This window comes from Capricornis sumatraensis, chromosome 3 (assembly GCF_032405125.1).
Source record: "Capricornis sumatraensis isolate serow.1 chromosome 3, serow.2, whole genome shotgun sequence".
Classification (NCBI taxonomy): Eukaryota; Metazoa; Chordata; class Mammalia; order Artiodactyla; family Bovidae; genus Capricornis; species Capricornis sumatraensis.
The window spans coordinates 116,103,555-116,125,266 of NC_091071.1; the positions used below are offsets into that span (position 1 = coordinate 116,103,555).

The 21,712-nt window shown below is 36.8% G+C and overlaps 1 protein-coding gene across 1 annotated transcript in view; it reads left to right on the forward strand.

Annotated features, from left to right (window-relative positions):
- PTPN4 (protein tyrosine phosphatase non-receptor type 4) overlaps positions 1 to 21,712 on the forward strand; it is a 158,816-nt gene that overhangs the window by 123,668 nt on the left and 13,436 nt on the right. Inside the window, exons 15-23 of the mRNA XM_068967919.1 lie at positions 455 to 614; positions 3,692 to 3,775; positions 3,867 to 3,923; positions 10,151 to 10,307; positions 14,351 to 14,517; positions 15,376 to 15,466; positions 15,550 to 15,611; positions 17,748 to 17,894; positions 20,704 to 20,832. Coding sequence (XP_068824020.1) covers positions 455 to 614; positions 3,692 to 3,775; positions 3,867 to 3,923; positions 10,151 to 10,307; positions 14,351 to 14,517; positions 15,376 to 15,466; positions 15,550 to 15,611; positions 17,748 to 17,894; positions 20,704 to 20,832 — 1,054 coding nt within the window. The remainder of the gene's footprint in view (positions 1 to 454; positions 615 to 3,691; positions 3,776 to 3,866; positions 3,924 to 10,150; positions 10,308 to 14,350; positions 14,518 to 15,375; positions 15,467 to 15,549; positions 15,612 to 17,747; positions 17,895 to 20,703; positions 20,833 to 21,712) is intronic.

The following is a 21,712-nucleotide window of genomic DNA, read 5'->3' on the forward strand; positions in this document are numbered from 1 at the left end:
ATGGACAATCCCTTGATTTCTAAGGTGGCACTGAGTATATGTGTTATAGCTTGGTATCTGTGCACAGCGTGGCTCTCAGTTCTCATCTCTGCCTGCCCATAGAACTCCACTGAAGACCTTAGAAAGGGGTTTTTGGAAATATATATACATTGTTATGGTAGATCGATAAATCTCTTCATAGGGGTATCCTTAAAGTATATTTTATTATTTATTATATAAACAATCTGTAGAATTGTTTACAGATTTGATAAATTAAGAAATTAGATATATTACTTTAAACTTCAAAGTTAAGAAAGTTTTCATTAAACAGTGCACTTGCAAATAAATATGGTATTTAAAGCTTGTCTCCTACTAGACATAGTAAATATCTGAGTTGCTTGACCCTAGCTTTTAAAATAATTATATAAGACAGCTTCCAAAATACTTAATTTTTTCCCCTTCTTTTCCTAACTAGATCACAAGAGACTCCTGGAGATGGGCAGCCTCCAGCATTACCACCCAAACAATCAAAGAAGAACAGTTGGAGCCAGATTCATTACTCACATTCTCAACAAGATCTGGAAAACCATGTTAATGAAACATTCGATGTTCCATCATCTCCTGAAAAATCTACTGTAAGTAGCTTCTTCAAATATTCTCACATTTCTTTGAAAATGTTTAATTGTAAATGAAATTTCTTTTGTACCCTAGCCTGTTTTATCTGTAAATTATATTACAGTACTTTATCTTTTTCATCATATGTTTACTCATAAATTGTGCCACCATATAACCCAATTGTGGAATTTTCTTTTATCATCGTTTATAAAACATTCATTGCTCTAGAAGTTAATTTTTGACAGATTTGTTGTTTTCAGCCTTGCAAAACACATTTCCAGAACAAATGCTAATAGCCTATTAAATACCATTAATTTTATTATATAGTTAAGTGCAGCAACTTTATCGTTTTAATCAACCTTTTGAAATTGAATGCAGGTCTTTGGAATATATAATTGCTGTGTTCTTAAAAATATATCCATGAGATATTTTAGTACTTTGTACCAAACAAAAATGGTAAATTTTTAGAATCCCCTGATTTGTGAATTTTCATTGCTTTTTCAAGTAGATGAATCAAAGGTCAGATTGTTAATAAATTTTAAGGATACATTGTGTTTATGAAGAAGTATAGGACAGACAGAAATATGGGTGTATTTCAGGAAACTTAAAGCGATATCAAGGAATAAAATGAGATACAAGGAGAGGAAGCCCCACAGCAAGTGTGGGTGATGCCAAACGCCCTGCTGGCCATTGCTCACTTTCCCTCTTGTTCTTCACCCATAGTCCTCCTGCACTGTCTAAAAGTGAAAAGCCAGAGGCGGCCATTTAAAGTTCTCCCACACTCACTGTACCACCACAGACACATCATAGAGATCAAAATCCTTACTCAAAATGAATGACAGCTTTAGTGCTACCTGTGTGGTGATTCCTATGTATCATTCATTGGTTCATAGTTAACTGAGGTCTTTCTTTACCTACTAAGGTAGGTAGTGGTTGGGAAGGTTCCCTGGAGAAGGAAATGGCAACCCACTCCAGTACTCTTGTCTAGTAAACTCCATGGATGGAGGAGCCTGGTGGGCTACAGTCCATGGGTTCGCAGAGAGTCAGACACGACTGAGCGACTCCACTTGGGGCATACAAATATAAATCAGACATCATCCCTCCTATTAAATAATCTACAGTCTAGTTTGTTTTATCACTCAAGCAAAAATTACTTATTGAATACCTGCTCTGTGCCATGCATTGTTATGGGCTCTGGGAATATGGTAGAATAAAATTTTAAAAACTCTGCCTGCAAGGAACTTATATTCTAAGGATAAGGATGAGACAAGCTGTAAACAAAGTAAATAAATTTATAACCTATTAGATAAACGCTACAGAGACAAGGCAGAAAAGGGCTAGGAAATTTCCAGAGTGGAGTACTACAGTTTTAACTTAGTTTGAGCCAGGGATGAGTTTGGTGATAAACCACATGGATACTTGACAGGAGAGCAGATAAGCCCAGAGAACAACAGTGCAAAGACAGGGTGTGACTGATCCTGTCAGAGGACACCAAGGGGGTCAGTGTGGCCAGAGCAGAATGAGCAAACCAGAAGGAACAGGAAAGGGCCAGATCCTAAATGCCTGGTTTTGTAAAGGTTTTGTCCAGTCTGTAAGTGAGATTGCAAGCAAATGGACATAATTGAGGAGAGAAGCAGTGTGCTGTCACTTAGGTTTGAATGGTTTCACTCTGGCTTTTATGTTGAGAAAAAATCAAAAGCAGGGTGGCAGTAGAGAAACTGGCTATGAGGTGTCATCCCATGAAGCAGTGGTGATTGGACCAGCATGGCTGTGGAAGAAATAAGACCATGGCTGAGTTCTGGGGGAGTTTTAGAGTACAGCTGACACAGTCTGCTGATGGACTGGTTGTAGCGTACTAGGGAGAGAGAATCAAGGATAATAAGATTTGGGGCCTAAACAGCTAGGAGGATGAAGTTGCCATTTGCTGGGATGTAAAAGGTTCCAGGTAGAACAGGTGTGGGGGGATATCAGAAGCTCGATAGGGGCACAATGATATGTCTACTAGGAATCCATTTAGAGACATGATTCTGGAGTTGAAGAGAGGGATTGAAGCTGAAGTTATAATGTTGAGAGTTGATGGCATGTAGACAAAATATTTAAAAGCATGAGGCAGGAAGTGTAGAGTGTTCAGATTACCTTAATAAGAGATTCTGAAATTTTAGTCCTCCAAGCTATAAAGATGAGGGAGATCAAAGCAAAGGAAACTGAAAAGATGCAGCCAAAATGGTAGGAAAGAGAACTAGCCAGCTAGCTGATGAGAAGAAGGTCACGGAGAGAGTAATCACCTGTGTCAGAAGCTACCGGTGCTTTGAGGACGATGAGTTCTGTAATTAGAAGTGATTTTAGGGAATTCACAAGTATATAAATACAACTAATTCAGCTGTGGATTTAAGGGAAGATTTCCCAGAAATGATCGTCTCAGACCTGTGTCTTGGAAGGATAAGAAAGAATTAGTCAGATACTTACCTTACAGAATAGGCATACGACATTAAGTGAAAGAAGCTTGTTACAAATGACCATATATTGTGTAATTCAACATACATGAAACGTTCAGAATAGTCAAGTATGTATATATAGAGGGAGAGAAAATAGATGAGTTGAATAAGACTTGGGGGATGGGGGCAAGCAGAGAGGGAGTGACTGATGATGGACACAGGGTTTCTTTGGGGGATGAGGAAAAGGTTCTAAAATTAAATAGTAGCGGTGTTGGTACAATTCTGTCACTGTAGTAGAAATTACTGAATTATACTCTCTGAATGGGTGAAGTGTAGTATGTGAATTGTGTCTCAATGAAGCTGTTTTTAAAAAGCAGAGGGAATATAATGAATTCATATAAAACTTACAGATACTTGCTCTGTGCAAAGCTTTGAGCCAGGTTCTAGGGACACTGTGGTTAATTAATTAGGTAAGTAATAAAGGCCCTGTTACTCTGGCACTTATAGTCTAGTATACAGCGGTAAGGCAAGAGAGAAATTTGAATTATGATTCTTTATACACTTTAGGTAATATCAACATACACAAAGCATGCTTCCTGTATATCTGAAAGTAAGTAGCCTATAAATGAGAATGATGAGTCATCTATTTTTGTCTTTTTAAGCCTAATGGTGGTATTCCACATGATAATCTCGTTCTAATCAGAATGAAACCTGATGAAAATGGGAGGTTTGGATTCAATGTAAAGGTAACTTAGAATTTGTATTGCACTCATCTTTTAAATAAGGTGTTTCTGTATCTGTAATGCTGACTAATGCTTGATTTGCTCTAATGTAAAGGGAGGATGTGACCAGAAGATGCCTGTGATCGTGTCCCGAGTTGCGCCAGGAACCCCTGTGAGTTCAGCAGCCTTCTCAGTGATCCTAGCTTCAAGAATACATACTTATTTTCTTAGTATAAATAAAACAATAAAATGAATCATTTAGTTTGTCAAGTATCACATGTTGTTTGCTGAATCTCCTAAATTGCTGGGAAGTTAATTTTTATTTCTTCCCTATCTTCTAGAACAGTTTTTCAAATACTTGTTTTTACAAATACTCTAGACTCTATCAAAATAACCCCTCTAAATAGCAAAATGTAGACAGAGGTATAGTTTGTTTGCTTTTTCCTTGACTTCTTTTTTCATTTAGAATTGTTTACTTACATTCTATTTGTCTACTTTCTGTTTAAAATATCTATTTGAAACTCTTTATTGTGAACATGCTAAGCAAAAGTAAAGAAAATACTGTATGTACCCATGATGATGAAAACACTCCCACCCCCTTGCCCTATCCTTCAGCTTCAGTACTCATAAACTTTCTGCTTATGAATCATAAGGACAATTCTTAATAAATTGTGGGTACATCATTTTTATTGCTCCTTGTATAGTAAATACTGCTTTCAGATTCCCGTTTCTGTTGTTTATTTTGTTTAACTGTATTTTTCTTTAAGAACTTTGAGTCAGTACCCGGTATCATTTAACTGTCTCTGTCCTGGGAAAGGTGGGAACCTACAGCCTGAGAGAAAGAGACCAGTTATGGGATTTTGGTGCTTTGCAGCAACCTCAAAGTTGATTTGAAGATCACAGTCAAGATTGATCAAGGATATCATGATATATACTTTTGGTTCTGGTTTTTAAGAACTTGTTGATTGCAAATAACAGGGTACTTGTGAAATTTTTGTTGTTTCCAGTTGTTAAGTTGTGTCTGAGTCTTTGTGACCCCGTGGCCTACAGCACACTGTGAGCCTATGGACTCCAGCACTCCCTATCCTTCACTGTGTCCTAGAGTGTGCTCAAATTCATGTCCATTGAGTCGATGATACTGTCTAACCATCTCATCCTCTGTCGCCCCCTTCTCCTCTTAAATTGTTCCGAGCATCAGAGTCCTTTCCAGTGAGTCGGCTCTTTGCATCAGGTGGCCAAAGTATTGGAGTTTCAGCATCAGTCCTTTCAATGAATATTCATGGTTGATTTCCTTTAGGATTGACTGGTTTGATCGCCTTACAGTTCAAGGGACTTTCAAAAGTCATCTCCAGCACCATAATTTGAAAGTATCAATTCTTTGGTGACTCCAAAATCCCTACTGAATAGAAATTCTGTAGCAGCCTTCTTTATGATGATTCAGCTCTCATATCCATACATGACTACTGAAAAAAATCATAGCTTTGACTACGTGGACCTTTATCAGCAAATTGATGTCTCAGCTTTCGAATCTAGGGTTTGTCATAGCTTTCCTTCCAAGGAGCAGATGTCTTTTAATTTTATGGCTGCAGTAATTTTGGAGCCCAAGAAAATAAAGTCTGTCACTGCATACCCCTGGCTTAATTATAAATACAAAATTTTTCGTACAGCTGTAGAGGTGTATCACAAAACCCCAGGACAGGAATGTAGTCAGACTTCTAGAAAGAATTTTACAAATCATCAGAACTACTTTTCATGTCCATTTTTGTTTTTGTGAATTTTTCTTTCTCAGTGTAAACTGGTTTGTACTAGAATCAGCTTAATCTCTCAAGCTACAATAAAATACATTCTAAATGAAAAGTGTACTTAGTAGCAGCTTCAAGCCAAGCACCACAGACACACTCTTTGTTTAGATATGATGGTGACTCCAAAATTTCAACTAAATAGAAATTGTGTAGCTACCACCATTATGTCCCACAGTTCTTTTGAAGGGATGTGCCTACCAGCAACTTCTGGGTTTGTGTTTTATGTACCCAGCTTAGCACCCCAGAATCATTAGACTCCTCACTCTAAATTACAGACTCAGAGAAAGTAAGACCTCATAGATTCATCTCGGATCAAATGTCCTCTTTTAAACAAATCCCTTGTGATCAAAAGTGACAAGACAGGGATGTGATGTATAAAATAAACTTACTACACATGTGAAAGATAAGGGAAGTAGTCCAAAATTATTTGTTCAGTATGTATTGGAAAATATGTGTTGGGGGACGGGGGTACTGCAAGATGAGGAGGTGAGAGGGGGCTGTATTCTCATTTATCAAGTAGAAAGATAATGTCTAAAATAAAAACTAAATAATGAAATTAGAAAGTTACATAGTGATACTAAGGTAAATACAAAAGCTGTAGCTAAAATGTTGAAATAAGTTGCCTCACACCGGGTGGTGGCGAGGGTGGGTGTTGGTGAGGGGAGCATAGGGAAGAATATAGGAAATGGTTTCTTGTTGTCATAATCTTACAGAGCAAGTCAGCTGTTTAAACTGTGCAATGTATAGTTTTCCCCAATACAAAAGTTTTAACTAAAAGTCAAATATATGTCTTTTGACCTGATAATTCTACTTTTAGGAACTACCTCTTATGAAACAGAACATAGGATATACAACAATGTTCATTGTAGTATTGTTGGTGAAAATTAAAATTGGAGGGAAAATCAAAATGTACATCATTAGAGCTGACTAAATAAATTATGCTTTGGTTTGCAGCTATTGAAATAATAGATGATGTTTTATGTAAGTATGGAAAGGTTTTCATAAGATAGTATTTTGAAAAACATTTTACAATGGAATACTACTCAGCTATAAAAAAGTGAAATAATGCTATTTGCAGCAATGTGAATGTACCTAGAGATTATCAAACTGAGTGAAGTCAGTCAGACAGAAAGAAAACAAATATTATATGGTATCATTTATATTTAGAACCTAAAGATAATATAAATAAGTTTATTTATAAAACAAAGATAGACTCAGAGACATAAAAAGCAAACTTATGGTTACCAAAGAGGGAAGAGGCTAACAGGGATAAGTTAAGAGTACAGGATTAACAGATACCCACCACTGTGTATAAAATAGATAAGTAGCAAAGATTTACCTTATTGCACAGGGAACTATATTCAATGACTTGTAATAACCTGTAATGGAAAAGAACTGAAAGACATACCTATATTAATATGTATAACTGAATCACTTACCTGTACATCTGAGACTAACACAATATTGGAAATCAGCTATACTCAATGAAAATACATATTATAATTTCATATGTGTTTAATCCAGTTTTTTAAATTGTGAGTTATATTTTAAAAATCTGGAAACATGCTGAAATCGTTAGCAGTATTTCATCATGGTGGTGGAATTACTGATATTTATCTCTTGCTTCCTTTTTTTAATTGTCTGAATCGTGATGGTGAGCATGTTTTGCCCTTAAAATTAGGAAAGAAATCTTTTTTTATTTGTATGCCAGGTAAAGTCATAAAATGAATATTGATTTTTTTCTGAGCAGTGAACGTGGATAGTTTGCAATTCAGTCAAGGATATTCAGGGAGCACTCTATAGACAGGTTAATTTCCAAACAGAACTTTATGATTCTATATATTCTTTTTAGGCTATACAGATTACTATATTGGTAATTTTTCCTTTCTACCAGAACAATGTAAATAGTGGCTGACTTTAGAATCAATTAAATAAATACAAAATAAATGAAATATTATTAATTTAGAGACCATTACAGTGTTTAGAAGCCTCATTTTAGGTGATTGGTAGAAAAGGGCAGTGTTTAAAATATTTTAACGTCATTTTCTCTATTGGACACCTTTTGAAATGGACAGAGTAATTTTCAAGTTATTTCCAAGCCTGGCGTGCTGCAGTCCATGGGTTTGCAAAGAGTCAAGCATGACTTTGTGACTGAACAACAGCAATTTCCAAAGTCGTATATTTCTTCCTGTCTGATCATATTCAAGCCAATAGCTGTTGTCCCAGCAAAATTCATCTGATGTAGACTCCAAATCAGAATGAAATGCAAGTAAGAAATTATCTGACAAAGAGCAGAAGAAGATTAAGTGTAAGAGGGTTCCCTTCAGTTATAACAGGTAACTAATAGTGTGCTATAACATGCAGAAAAGTAGAGAAAGAGCACCTCAAGGGAATGGTCCGAACCTTGATTTTAAATTTTCCCAGGTTTTAATTCTTTACATTGAAATATCTCATTTTTAAAATTTTACAACTATGCATAATTAAAATAGATACCTGTTCCATTTTCAGCATTTCAGGTGTCTAAAATCACACATTTCATAAGCAGCAGTGGAAGAACCTGACTTCTGGATCAGTACTCTTTCTACTAATGACAGTACCTTGTTGAATTGTGTTGACTTGGTGTTGTAGAGTGAGTTTAGTCCTGCTTCCATCTTTCAAGCCTTTGCCACAGCCCTTTCTGTAAGGCCCAGCCCCATCATCCTGCAAACTTAATTCTGTTGTGTTCTCATTACTGTATTCCTGGAACAGGCTGTCCATATTTCTGTTGATTTCTTTTACCTTATTTACTTGTTTGTTTTCACACAGTAGTGCACAGCTATAAAGATAACCATGTGGCCTGAATCCATACTGAGTCAATGGGGAAAATTGTGTTTTTTTCCATGACTTTTAAATTTTTTGTCAAAACATTAAAATTTCTGATGCTTTCTCTTTTAAATGTATTGGGAAATGAAGAAATAATAAAATAATACTGATTAATTATCCTATAATTCAGAACGTCAGAAACATTGAGAATCAAAGTCTTTTATTTCTTTGTGAAAACTTACCAAAGGTAATTTGTGAACAGTGCTTTTCTTTTTCTTGTCATATAACTTAAATTACAGGCTGTGCATTTTTCCTTATTTATCTCAACAAATAGTGATAATTCTTTCTAAGTCTGAATCCCACTTCCACTTGTCCTTTGCACTTTCAGTGATATGAAATGCCTTCCAGGAGTTCCTGTATTGAGTTTTTGTTTTTTAAAGATGTTTCCATTTTTATTTCCTCTCAATTTTTAATTTTTTTTTGCCACACTGTGGCATGTGGGATGGTATTTCCCTGACCAGGGATAGAACCTATATCCCCTGCATTGGATGTGTGAAGTCTTAACCACTGGACCGCCAGGGAAGTCCCAAGAAGTTTCTTGCCAGCATCACTTTCTTGGACACCTTCATCCTTCTTGTCACAGCCACTTTCATCATTTGTGCTAATAAGTTCATCTTCTCTAAATTCCTTTCCCTGCATATCTAGGGTCTCAAACAATAGAAATGTTGATAGTTAAATAGTAAATTACTTCTTCTATAACTCCATTTATGTTCACTTTGAATTTTACCTTCAGCACTGTCCCTTTTTGTTTCTTTGCTGCTCTTGTAACTTTTTGGCCAGTTGCTCCTTACCCAAAGTGGGTTTATCTTTGGGAGACAAGGAGACCACACAAGTACCTGCTTTGCTATCTCCACATGAACTGAGTAACTGATGCATAACAACAGGCCACCAATACACTTGGAAAGAAGGGATGTGATTGGTCATTGATCATGCTGCATATTTATGATTTATATAGTGATTTTTGGACTGTCAGGCTAACAGCGAATTTTGAACTTTATGCAGTTACTTGTAATTTATGCAGTAACTGAAATTCGCATGATGTTAGCAGACTGGTGTTATTTAACTCAGCTGTGCAACTGAAATTAGTATGTATCTGGACAGTGCAAAGTGAGAGCTACCTTGATCTATGCACTTGAGAGCATTGGTCTTACTTGTATGTCTGGAATTGTACTAGGGCATCAGGGGAAAAATTATTAATGAAGAAGGAAAAAAAGAATGTCTTTATAGGAAAGTGAGTTTTGTTTTTAATTCTTTTTGTTTGTGCTGAGTTTTCATTGCTGCATGCAGGCTTTCTCTAGTTGCTGCAAGCAGGGGCTACTCTAGTTGTACATGGGCTTCTCATTTTGGTGGCTTCTCTGGTTGCGGAGCACAGGCTCTGGAGCACAGCCTCAGTAGTTATGGTGCACAGGCTTAGCTGCCCCATCTTCCTGGACCAGGGACTGAACCTGTGTCCCCTGCATTGGCAGATGAATTCTTCACCACTGGACCACCAGGGAGGTCTGAAAGTGAGTTTTCTATTTCTGTTTTTTTTTAATAGATGAGTGAATGGATAGATGATTTCTGTATGTAATTTTATTTCTGCTCTGGAGTCTATAAAAGTAAATTAATAGTTTCACAGTGTCCACAGGGGGAATGAACTGCTTCCAGAAAGCTACATGTGAATTTGAAACCTTTGCATCCCTTACTTCCAGAAAGCTACATGTGAATTTGAAACCTTCTTTGCATCCCTTGATAGGCTGACCTGTGTGTCCCTCGATTGAATGAAGGGGACCAAGTGGTACTGATCAATGGTCAGGACATTGCAGAGCACACCCACGACCAGGTGGTCCTGCTGATCAAAGCGAGCTGTGAGAGACATTCTGGGGAGTTAGTCCTTCTAGTTCGACCTAATGGTGAGTACTCCGTGATTTACTGCATGTTTTTAATAATTCCCTCATGTTTATTACTAGACACAGCAGCTAGAGTGGACTTCTTAGAACTTGGTCACATCAGACTGACCTGTGGCTTCCATTCATAGTGGTGGTTGTTTAGTCGCTAAGTCATGTCCAATTCTTTTGCGACCCCGTGGACTGTAGCCCACCAGGCTCCTTTGTTCATGGGATTTTCTAGGCGAGAATATTGGAGTGGTTTGCCATTTCCTTCTCCAGGGGATCTTCCCAGCCCAGGGATCAAACCCATATTTCCTGAATTGGTAGGTGGATTTTTTTTTTACCACTGAGCCACCAGAGAAGTGTTCACATGTAGAGTCAAATGCAAATTCTCAGCCACCTTGCCTGCCCCTTTGCCTTCCTCACTCTCTTGTTGTCTGTGCTGGCCTTCTTGATGGTCCTGCTTAAAGCACTCCTCTTGATGTTTGTACAGTGTATACCTTCACATCGTTCAGGTCTCTGCTGAGATGTCAGCCTCAGGAAGTTCTCTCCAGACCACCATGACTGCAGTTGCCTCTCTCACCCCCAAGGTGCTCAAGGAGTCCTAGATACTCAGATGTACTTGCTGTTCCACCTGTAGAAAACCAACAAGCTAGAGTTTAGTTTCCATGACAACCTCAAGAATATCCTGCCACATGGAGTGCTCAGTGACTCCTGAAGCAGTTCATTCCCCCTGTGGACAGTGTGAAACTATTAATTGACCTAAAAGTCCATCTTCCTTCAATCCCAGCATTTCTAGTTCTGTCTCTCTGTGCTATGCAGAATAAATGTAATACAGAATAAGTTCAATCCCTCATCAGTGTTTTGCAGTGAGTTTTACTAGAAGCTGTCCTTTTTTTTTTTTCCAGTTATACAATCCCAGGTCCTTCAACCTGTGTTCATAATGGCATAGTTTCAGGTTTCCTCAACATTAATCATTCTCCTCTGAGAAAAAATTCTTAAGTGCCTGTACTGTCTAGTGTTGGACATATTCTTCTAGTTTTGTTCTGAACAGTTTATTGTTAATCATAGTTTTAGTCAGAACAGTAATTATTGGTTAATGTTACATTGTTAGTTGCTGACTACATACCATAAGGAACAAAATGTAATTAGAAATATCTACTCCCCTACACACCTATTTTGCCTCTTGGGTACAGACATTTTCATTTTATCTTCTCTACAGGCAGACCTTGGAGATATTGCAGTTTCAGTTCCAGACCATCACAATAAATATCACAGTAAATAAATAAAATATTACAGTAAAGCAAGTCACATATTTTTTTTATTTCTCAATACATATAAAAGTTTTGTTTATACTATACTATAGTCTGTTAAGTATGTAAGGTACATACCTTAATTTAAAAATATTGCTAAAAATTGCTGTCATCATCTGAACCTTCAGGGAGTCATAATCTTTTGAAATACTAAATCAAAGATCTTTGATCATAGAGCTGCTGCTGCTGCTAAGTCACTTCAGTCGTGTCCGACTCTGTGCGACCCCATAGACGGTTGCCCACCAGGCTCCCCCGTCCCTGGGATTCTCCAGGCAAGAACACTGGAGTGGGTTGCCATTTCCTTCTCCAGTGCATGAAAGTGAAAAGTGAAAGTGAACTCGCTCAGTCGTGTCCGACTCTTAGCGACCCCATGGACTGCAGACTACCAGGCTCCTCCACCCATGGGATTTCCCAGGCAGGAGTACTGGAGTGGGGTGCCATTGCCTTCTCCGGATCATAGAGCACTATAACAAATATAATAAAAACAAAAAGTTTGAAATTTATTGGGAGAATTACAAAAATATGAGAGACACAAAGTAACAAATGCTTCTTGAAAAATGATACCAGTAGGCTTGCTCAACACAGAATTGCCATAAACCTTCAATTAGTTAAAAAAAAAAAATCAGCTTTCTAGGAAAATTTAGAAGACTTCAACAGACCATTCCATTTTTGACTTTTAAAGGAACTCATTTATTTAGATCTGATATTTAGGTGGTTCATTTTCAGGCATTTTCTGTCACATAAAACAACTTAATTTTCATACTAAGAGTTGTCTCTGAATTTGATGTTTTTTCAGTTTTCTCTTGATAACAGACCCTGGAGAACTTAATAATCATATTAGCTAATAATTTTAAAATGCTTTCCATAGACCTGGCTCTTTCATACCTTCTCATGTAATGTTTACAGCCATCCAGTGAGACAAGTGAATTAGCATCGTTTTATAGTTGAAGACGTTTATTCACCAAGACATTCATTACCTGCTTGCAAATTCATGACTAGTACAGAGAGAGAATATGAACAAAAGTCTATATAATGGAAAAGGCATGGTCATTTTGCAATTCCGATTTACCCCATTTATACTTTAAACTAGGAGAGGAACCCACCTGGTACCTACTTCTTTTGGCAAATATCTTTCTAATACTGTTTTATCAATAAAATCTGGACCAGGATTCACTTTCAGTGCAGGTGTCATGTCCATTAAAAAAAATATATATATGTATAATCAAAATTTTAAATTATGTTTGTCAAAAATATCAGAAAAGGACTTCCCTGGTGGTCTAGTGGTTAAGAATCTGCCTGCCAGTGCGGGGGCCATGGGTTGAATCTCTGGTCCAAAAGATTCCACATGCTGCAGAGCAGCTAAGCCCATGTGCCACAGCCGCGGAGCCTGCGCTCTAGAGCCTGAGAGCTTAGAACTCGTGCTCTGCAACAGGAGAAGCCACTGCAGTGAGAACCCTCTGCACCACAACCAGAGAGAGCCCACATGCATCAGTGAAGACCCAGCACAGCTGTCATCAGTTAATTAGGTTACAATATCAGAGAATAAGAGCTTGTTTTTCCTGGTCTTCTCTCCTTTAAATCTTATTTCTTCTTAGACAAAATGCATTTATATCTTTTTGTCTTTGCATTCTTCATTTCAGAAATCTGTTCTTCTCAAAAATGCATTTATATCTGAGCAGAAACAAAGCCTCTTAAAGGCAGGAGCTTGACTCTGTCCTTTAGAAGGTTCTGCTCTTCTTGAGCTCTGCTGTCCCCATGGGGGTCAGGATTCTGCAGGACCAAGGGTGCATGCAAGCCAGCACCTATGACCTCTCCTTCCTTTCTAGACCACTTTTTTCAACTCTTCAGTTCTCTGACCAAATATCTCTGAGCCTGCTTCCTGGGTTTTTGTGGCCAGTTTTCCCAGGTCTGTTCTCCCAAGGGTTGATGACAGGATATAGGCCAATAAGGTATCATAAGAAGCAGTTTCCACAGGGGTGTAGACTGAGCTTCTGTGTGGACTGAGATGTTGTTCATGGTATGTTTATAGGCCCCCGAATTACAGAGTGGAGCTGAGGGTGGAAAGAAGAGGAGGGCAGGCTGAGATTGGGCTAAGGATTACAGCTTAGAGTTTGGCTCCCCTCACTCCCATGACTATGAGTTCTGGCCTAGAATTCTCCTTTGAAATTTGGTTTCCTGGGACTTCCCAGTGGTCCAGTGGTTAGAACTCCACACTCCCAAGGTAGAAGAGGGCCTGGTTTCCATTCCTGGTCAGGGAACTAGATCCCAAGTGCCTCAACTAAAACTTGTGCAGCCAAATAAAGAAATATATTAAAAAAAGAAAAAAATCTAGTCCTCTAAGTTGTTTGATAAATATGTCGAGAAACAACAATAGAACATATTTAGGTTAGCATTCTCTTCAGTTCATGTGTAACTCTTCCTGTCTACATGTGTGGTGGATAGGCCTCTATTGGTGCTTTTGATTCCACAGATTAAGGACAGATATGTTCAGAGCAGATCTTCTTGACATTCCTCTTTTTCTTACTGTCTCTGCAAGTTGCAGACATTTTCAGCAATAATGGCCAAGAACCCTTCTTATCCCCAGAGGTACTTCTTCAACTCCACAACACTCTTGGCCCGTATGCAGTGACCCTAGACTCAGATCTGATGAGTGACAAATAAGTGAATATTTTTTTCTGACACAAAATTAAATAATATCTGGTAAATTCCTTTTGCCAGTTCATTAAGGTTTCCATATTGGTTTTGTTTTTGTAGCTGTGTATGATGTAGTGGAAGAAAAGCTAGAAAATGAGCCAGACTTCCAGTACATTCCTGAGAAAGCCCCTCTCGACAGCATCCATCAGGATGACCACTCCCTGCGAGAGTCGATGATCCAGCTGGCTGAGGGCCTTATCACTGGAACAGTACTGACACAGTTTGATGTAAGTAACATGATATAGAAAAGGTGTTTGGCCATATTTTCTTGTTAATTTCATGACTTCTTAACTGCCTAATCTAGTATCAGTTATAATGTATTAATAAAATATTATTGAGAAATATTGGCAAAAAGAGCTGTAAAATGTAAAGCTTTAAAAATTACTCCCCAAATTCTAGCTGTGGTTTCACTAATAGGTATCAGTTTAAAAGAGGGAGATTTTATAGGTCTATGTCATCAAACATTTTTTTCTATAATTAAATAGCTGTTTTTATGAAAGGTTTCAGATGAAGATAGACTATTATAGACTTAAAAATCCTGAATTAAAGAATAGTTTTTGTGCCTTGTCATATTTAATCCTTCTCTAATTTTTTTCAATGTAGTTATCCATCATTAATATCTGTTGCTCTGGAGTATATGTTATAGATAATGATTATAACATATTTAGGGCACATCAGTTTTCCTTTTAAACACCTCTAAATGAACACTACCTAAATGGGAAGAAAAATCTAACAAAGAGTGGATATATGTTAAAAAAGAAATGAAGGAGTACCTTCAAATATAAAATAAATGAAATAAATATTTCCTATAGATTTGCTATTTAAAACTTCAGGTACTCTTTCTGTAAGCAAAATTGTTTTTTTACATGTTTTACCATTTTTCAAAATGTTTATAAATCATATTAGAAATTTTGCAGAATTCAGCTTTGCAAACCTGGTTCAATATTTTACTAACCTAAGATACATCATTGTATAGAGGAGGTATTCCAAGGCAAAAACCCATTTCTTGATAGCGTAGAATCAAGTCTAAAAAAGTAAAAACTCTCAATGGCTTTCTGAACTTGTCTTGTACTTTCTTTTTTTAGCAACTATATCGGAAAAAGCCTGGAATGACAATGTGTTGTGCCAAATTACCTCAGAATATTTCCAAAAATAGATACAGAGATATTTCGCCTTGTAAGTATCTATTCTCTTTGTAAGTATCTGTTATCTTCTTAATATAACTTTATTAAAATATTCTTTCTTTTAAATTTTTTCAGATGATGCTACACGGGTCATTTTAAAGGGTAATGAAGACTATATCAATGCAAATTATATAAATGTAAGTTTTTTCTTTAATTATACCTTAGTCATTTGGAATAAGAGGGGCTGATCTAAACTTTGAGGTTTATTCTAGAATCCATGATTAATGAGGATCAACTTTACTTTGTACCTCTGATGAGAACTTTTTTTTAAAAGTTCATTTATTTCTTAATTGAAGGATAATTGCTTTACAGAATTTTGTTGTTTTCTGTCAAACGTCAACATGAATCAGCTGTAAGTATTATACATATGTCCCCTCCCTCTTGAACCTCCCTCCGATCTCTCTCCCCATCCCACCCCTCTAGGTTGATACAGAGCCCCTGTTTGAGTTCCATGAGTTATACAGCAAGTTCCCATTGGCTATCTATTTTACATATGGCAATGTAAGTTTCCATGTTTCTCTCTCCATACATCTCACCTTCTACCCCACTCCCTGTGTCCATAAATCTGTTCTCTATATCTGTTTCTTCAGAAATAAATTCATCAGTACCATCTTTCTAGATTTCATATATATGTGTTAGTATACGATGTTTATCTTTCTGTCTCTGACTTAATTTCATGCTGTATAATAGACTTAAGGTTCATCTACCTCATTAGAACTGACTTGAATGTGTTCCTTTTTATGGCTGAGTAATATTCCATTGTATATACGTACCATTTGTATATGGTCCGTTCATCTGTCGATGGACATCTAGGTTGCCTCCATGTTCTAGATATTGTAAATAGTGCTGCAGTGAATATTGGGGTACATGTGTCTTTTTTCAGTTTTGGTTTCCTCAGGGTGTATGCCTAGGAGTGGGATTGCTGGGTCACATGGTGGTTTTATTCCTAGAATTTTAAGGAATCTCCATGCCATCTTCCATTGTGGCTGTATCAATTTACATTCCCACTAACCGTGCAAGAGGGTTCCCTTTTCTCAACACCCTCTCTAGCATTTATTATGTGTAGACTTTTCGATAATGACTGATTACAGAGTAATGACCTGTAGCCTGCAAGGAACATTACTTATTACATTACATGGTGTGTGCACTGAAGAACCTTTCAAAAATCCCCCAAATTCTGAATTCCAATGCGTATATGAACCCGTGGTTTCTGATAAAAGCTACATATGTGTATATGGTATTATCAAATTTTCTGATATTTCAATCTAATAGGTAAAAAATGGTAATTTCTTACCATTTGATTTGTACTTTCCTTTATGTGAATAATTTAAGTGCTTGTTGTTATTATTGTTCAAAGTGTTACAATAGTATGGTGAGTGAGGTAAAAGTCAAAGTTGCTCAGTCATGTCTGACTCTTTGCGACCCCATGGATTATATACAGTCCATGAAACTTTCCAGCCCAGAAGACTGGAGTGGATAGCCATTCCCTTTTCCAGGGATGTTCCCAACCCAGAGATCAAACCCAGGTTTCCCACATTGGAGGCAGATTCTTTACCAGCTGAGCCACCAGGGAAGCCCAGAAATAAACACACACACCTTTTGAATTCAGTGTTTAAAATGTAATAGGATGATAGTTTATCTTCCCCAAATAGTTACAGTCTTAACTTCTGAAAATAATGAATTTAAAATACTTGCAATCTTTTCATGTTATATATATATTATATATAATTGTATGCATATTACATAATATATAAACACATACGTAATATGAAAAATCTAAACTAAAGCAAATGGCAGAATTTTTGCTTCTCACAAAATTTACTAATAAACTGTTTAGAGACAGTTTTTTTCTTTTCCATTTTAACTTAAAAGATACCGAATATATTCCCTGTGCTTTATAGTAGAACCTTGTTGTTTATTTTTATATATAGTAGTTTGTTTCCTATATAGAGAGAAATATTTTTTATTTCTATACCAAGTCCCTGCCTGTGAAACAGGATTCTCTATATAGATGCTTTTAATTTCATAAGAGTACTTTGGAAAATATTTAAATTTTTGTTTCCACTAATTGAAAGATAAGTATATATAGCTACTGCACATTGCCAAGAAACTTCTTCAAATAAAATAGTTGATAGAGATTTGTTTTACTGACTTTGCAATTTATTGAGATTAATTGCATTTAGTTATCATTTAGTAGATGATTTTCCTATATTTGATCCTAAGAAAAAGTAATAATGCAGAGTGATTTTGGTTTTGTGTCTTTTTCTTTTTAGATGGAAATTCCTTCTTCTAGAATTATAAATCAGTACATTGCTTGTCAAGGGCCATTACCACACACTTGTACAGATTTTTGGCAGATGACTTGGGAACAAGGCTCCTCCATGGTTGTGATGTTGACCACACAGGTTGAACGTGGCAGAGTAAGTCATACTTGAATCTTACACATTGTTCAGACATTTTTCAAATTATGTTACATCTATAGTTAAAATATTCATATGATTTAATCTCTTTTGTAATCTTTAAACTTCCTTTCTTATGGTGTCATGATTAAAATCATCATGGTTAAATGCTTAAAACTGCAACTAACACATACTATGTTAAAAGAAATGTGATGTTAGCCATTATTATTATTATTTAAATGGACTAATATATATTTGAATAAGTGATTTGTATTTATAATGTGTGAAGAATTCATATAACTTAGCCATGAAATAACAATATCCCATTTAAAAATGGCCAAAGGATCTAAATAGATGATTCTCCAAAGAAGACATTCAAATGACCAGTAAGATCATGAAAAGATACTCAGCATCATTAGTCGCCAAGGAAATGCAAGTGAAAGCTACAATGAGATACTACTTCATAGCTAGTTGGATAGCTAAAGTAAATATGACAGAAAATAATCAGTGTTGGTAATGATGTGGAGACAGTGGAACTTGCTGTCTTGCTGATGGATTTGGTAAATGGTGTAACTATTTACCCTTGAAGACACCCTTCATTTCATCAAGAGGCTAAACACACTGTGACTACAGCTCAGCAATTTCACTCATAGAAATACCCAAGAGAATTAAATACATGTCCACACAAAAACTGGTGCACAGATGTTCACAGCAGTGTTATTCTTAGTAGCCCATAGGTAGAAAGAAGCGAAATGTATTGATAAAATATGGTGTAGTCATACGGTTGAATATTATTTAGCAATAAGAAGGTATGAAAAAATGATACATGTTGCAACATGGATAAACCTAGAAAACATTATTCTAAGTAAACAAAGCCAGTCACCAAACACAACATATTTTATGGTTTAGTTATATGTGATGTCCAGTGTAGGCCACAGGGGACAAAAAGTAGAGCACTGGCTGCCCAGGTCTGGGATGGAAGGAGACAGGTGGATTAGAGGAGTTGCCTGGTCGTTACTAATGGATGTGGGCCTTCCTCTGGGAGTGATGAATGTGTTCTAAAAGTGATTGTGGTGAGGGTTACACAGCTCTGTGGATATTCTAAAAATGATAGAGTAGTGTGTTTTAAATGGCTGAATAGAATGTAACAGAATTGTATGTCATTAAATCTTATTTTGTATCCTAATTTATGAAAGTAAATGGATTGCATTTCCCATTTTAGTTGAAGAGTCTTTCTTACTATTAAATCTAAGAAATATAATGATTAGTATACCATTTTGCCACCCTCATAGTAACAATTACTTCAGGTTGGAAGCTTCTTGTAAACAAGATATTTGAAGTTTCAAAATATATCCAAACAGACTCTCATTACAAAGAGAAGAAATGACCAAAAAAATGTTGCTCATTGGCAGATCTTTGTGAAGGGTATAAGTTCAGTTCACTTCAGTCGCTCAGACATGTCCGACTCTTTGTGACCCCATAGACTGCAGCAGGCCAGGCCTCTCCCACCTTGCGGAGATTACTCAAACTCAAGTCTATTGAGTCAGTGATGCCATCCAACCATCTCATCCTCTGTTGTTCCCTTCTCCTCCCACCTTCAATCTTTCCCAGCATCAGGGTCTTTTCATATGAGTAAGCTCTTCGTACTAGGTGGACAAAGTATTGGAGTTGCAGCTTCAACATCAGTCCTTCCCATGAATATTCAGGACTGATTTCCTTTAGGATTGACTGGTTGGATCTCCTTGCAGTCCAAGGGACTCTCAAGAGTCTTCTCCAACACCACAGTTCAAAAGCATCATTATTCAGTGCTCAGCTTTCTATATAGTCCAACTCTCACATCCATACATGACTACTAGAAAAACCATAGCCTTGATTAGATGGACCTTTGTTGGCAAAGTAATATCTCTGCTTTTTAATATGCTGTCTAGGTTGGTCATAACTTTTCTTCCAAGGAGTAAGTGTCTTTTAATTTCATGGCTGCAGTCACCATCTGCAGTGATTTTGGAGTCCCCAAAAATAAAGTCTGCCACTGTTTCCACTGTTTCCCCATCTGTTTGCCATGAAGTGATGGGACCAGGTGCCGTGATCTTAGTTTTTTGAATGTTGAGCTTTAAACCAACTTCTTCACTGTCTTTCACTTTCATCAAGAGGCTCTTTAGTTCTTTTTCAGTTTCTGCCATAAGGGTGGTATCATCTGCAAATCTGAGGTTATTGATATTTCTCCCAGCAATCTTGATTCCAGCTTGTGCTTCTTCCAGCCCAGCATTTCTCATGATGTACTCTGCATATCAGTTAAATAAGCAGGGTGACAGTATACAGCCTTGACATATTCCTTTTCCTATTTGAAACCAGTCTATTGTTCTATGTCTAGTTCCAACTGTTGCTTCCTGACCTGCATACAGATTTCTCAAGAGGCAGGTCAGGTGGTGTGGTATTCCCATCTCTTTCAGAATTTTCCACAGTTTATTGTGATCCACATAAGTCAAAGGGTTTGGCATAGTCAATAAAGCAGAAATAGATGTTTTTCTGGAACTCCCTTGCTTTTTGGATGATCCAGCGAATATTGGCAATTTGATCTCTGGTTTCTCTGTCTTTTCTAAAACCAGTTTGAACATCTGGAAGTTCGTGGTTCACGTATTGTTGAAACCTGGCTTGGAGAATTTTGAGCATTACTTTACTAGCATGTGAGATGAGTGCAATTGAAGAGTATATGAGAATTCATTAAATTATTTAGTCACATTTCTTTAAGCTTGAAAGTTCTTAAAAATTAAAATATTAAAAAAATCGTAGAACCTAAATTATGTCTATTTCTAAAATTTATTGATACCAGGTTAAGTGTCACCAGTATTGGCCAGATCCCACAGGAAGTTCATCCTACGGCTGCTACCAAGTCACCTGCCACTCAGAAGAGGGGAACACTGCATATGTCTTCAGGAAGATGACACTGTTCAACCAGGAGGTAGGGGAACGGGGTGCCTACTGGTTAGAGCTGTTATGTTCAAGGTAAAGGCTTTGAAAGATGAAAATGTTTTTAATCTTGAGTCCTAGTTATTAGGAAATACAAAAAATTATTGAACTATTTGCTTCATTAGGATACACTGGAATCTTATAAAATATGTTCTTTTAGTATAATATTTCCAATTTCTGTAGCTAAGTATGAATAATCAGTGAAAAAATAATTGAGTAAATAATACTTATTACTATTTTCCCTATTCATAAAAATCATACCAGGGTGTTGATTATACATCTCTTCCTCCAAGTAATATCAGTAAGGTATTGGAGTACATCTCCAATGGAAATGGAGATGGAAATGGAAATAACCACAAACAGCTATTAGATTATTCCCCCTTTTTAATGAGCGTTCTTGCCTTGAGGACTCCATGAACAGTATGAAAAGGCAAAAAGGTATGATACTGAAAGATGAACTCGCCAAGTTGGTAGGTGCCCAATATGCTACTAGAGAAGAGCAGAGGAATAGCTCCAGAAGGAATGAAGAGGCTGAGCCAAAGTTACAAACACACCCAGTTGTGGATGCTTCTGGTGGTGAAGGTAAAGTCTGATGCTATAAAGAACAATATTGCGTAGAAACCTGGAATGTTAGGTCCATGAATCAAGGTAAATTAAAAGTGGACAAAGTGGTCAAACTAGAGATGGCAAGAGTGAACATCGACATCTTAGGAATCAGTGAACTAAAATGGACCAGAATGGATGAATTAAATTCAGATTACCATTATATCTGCTACCGTGGGGAAGAATCCTTTAGAAGAAATGGAGTCGCTCTCATAGTCAACAAGAGTCCAAAATGCAGTACTTGGGTGCAGTCTCAAAAGCGACACAAT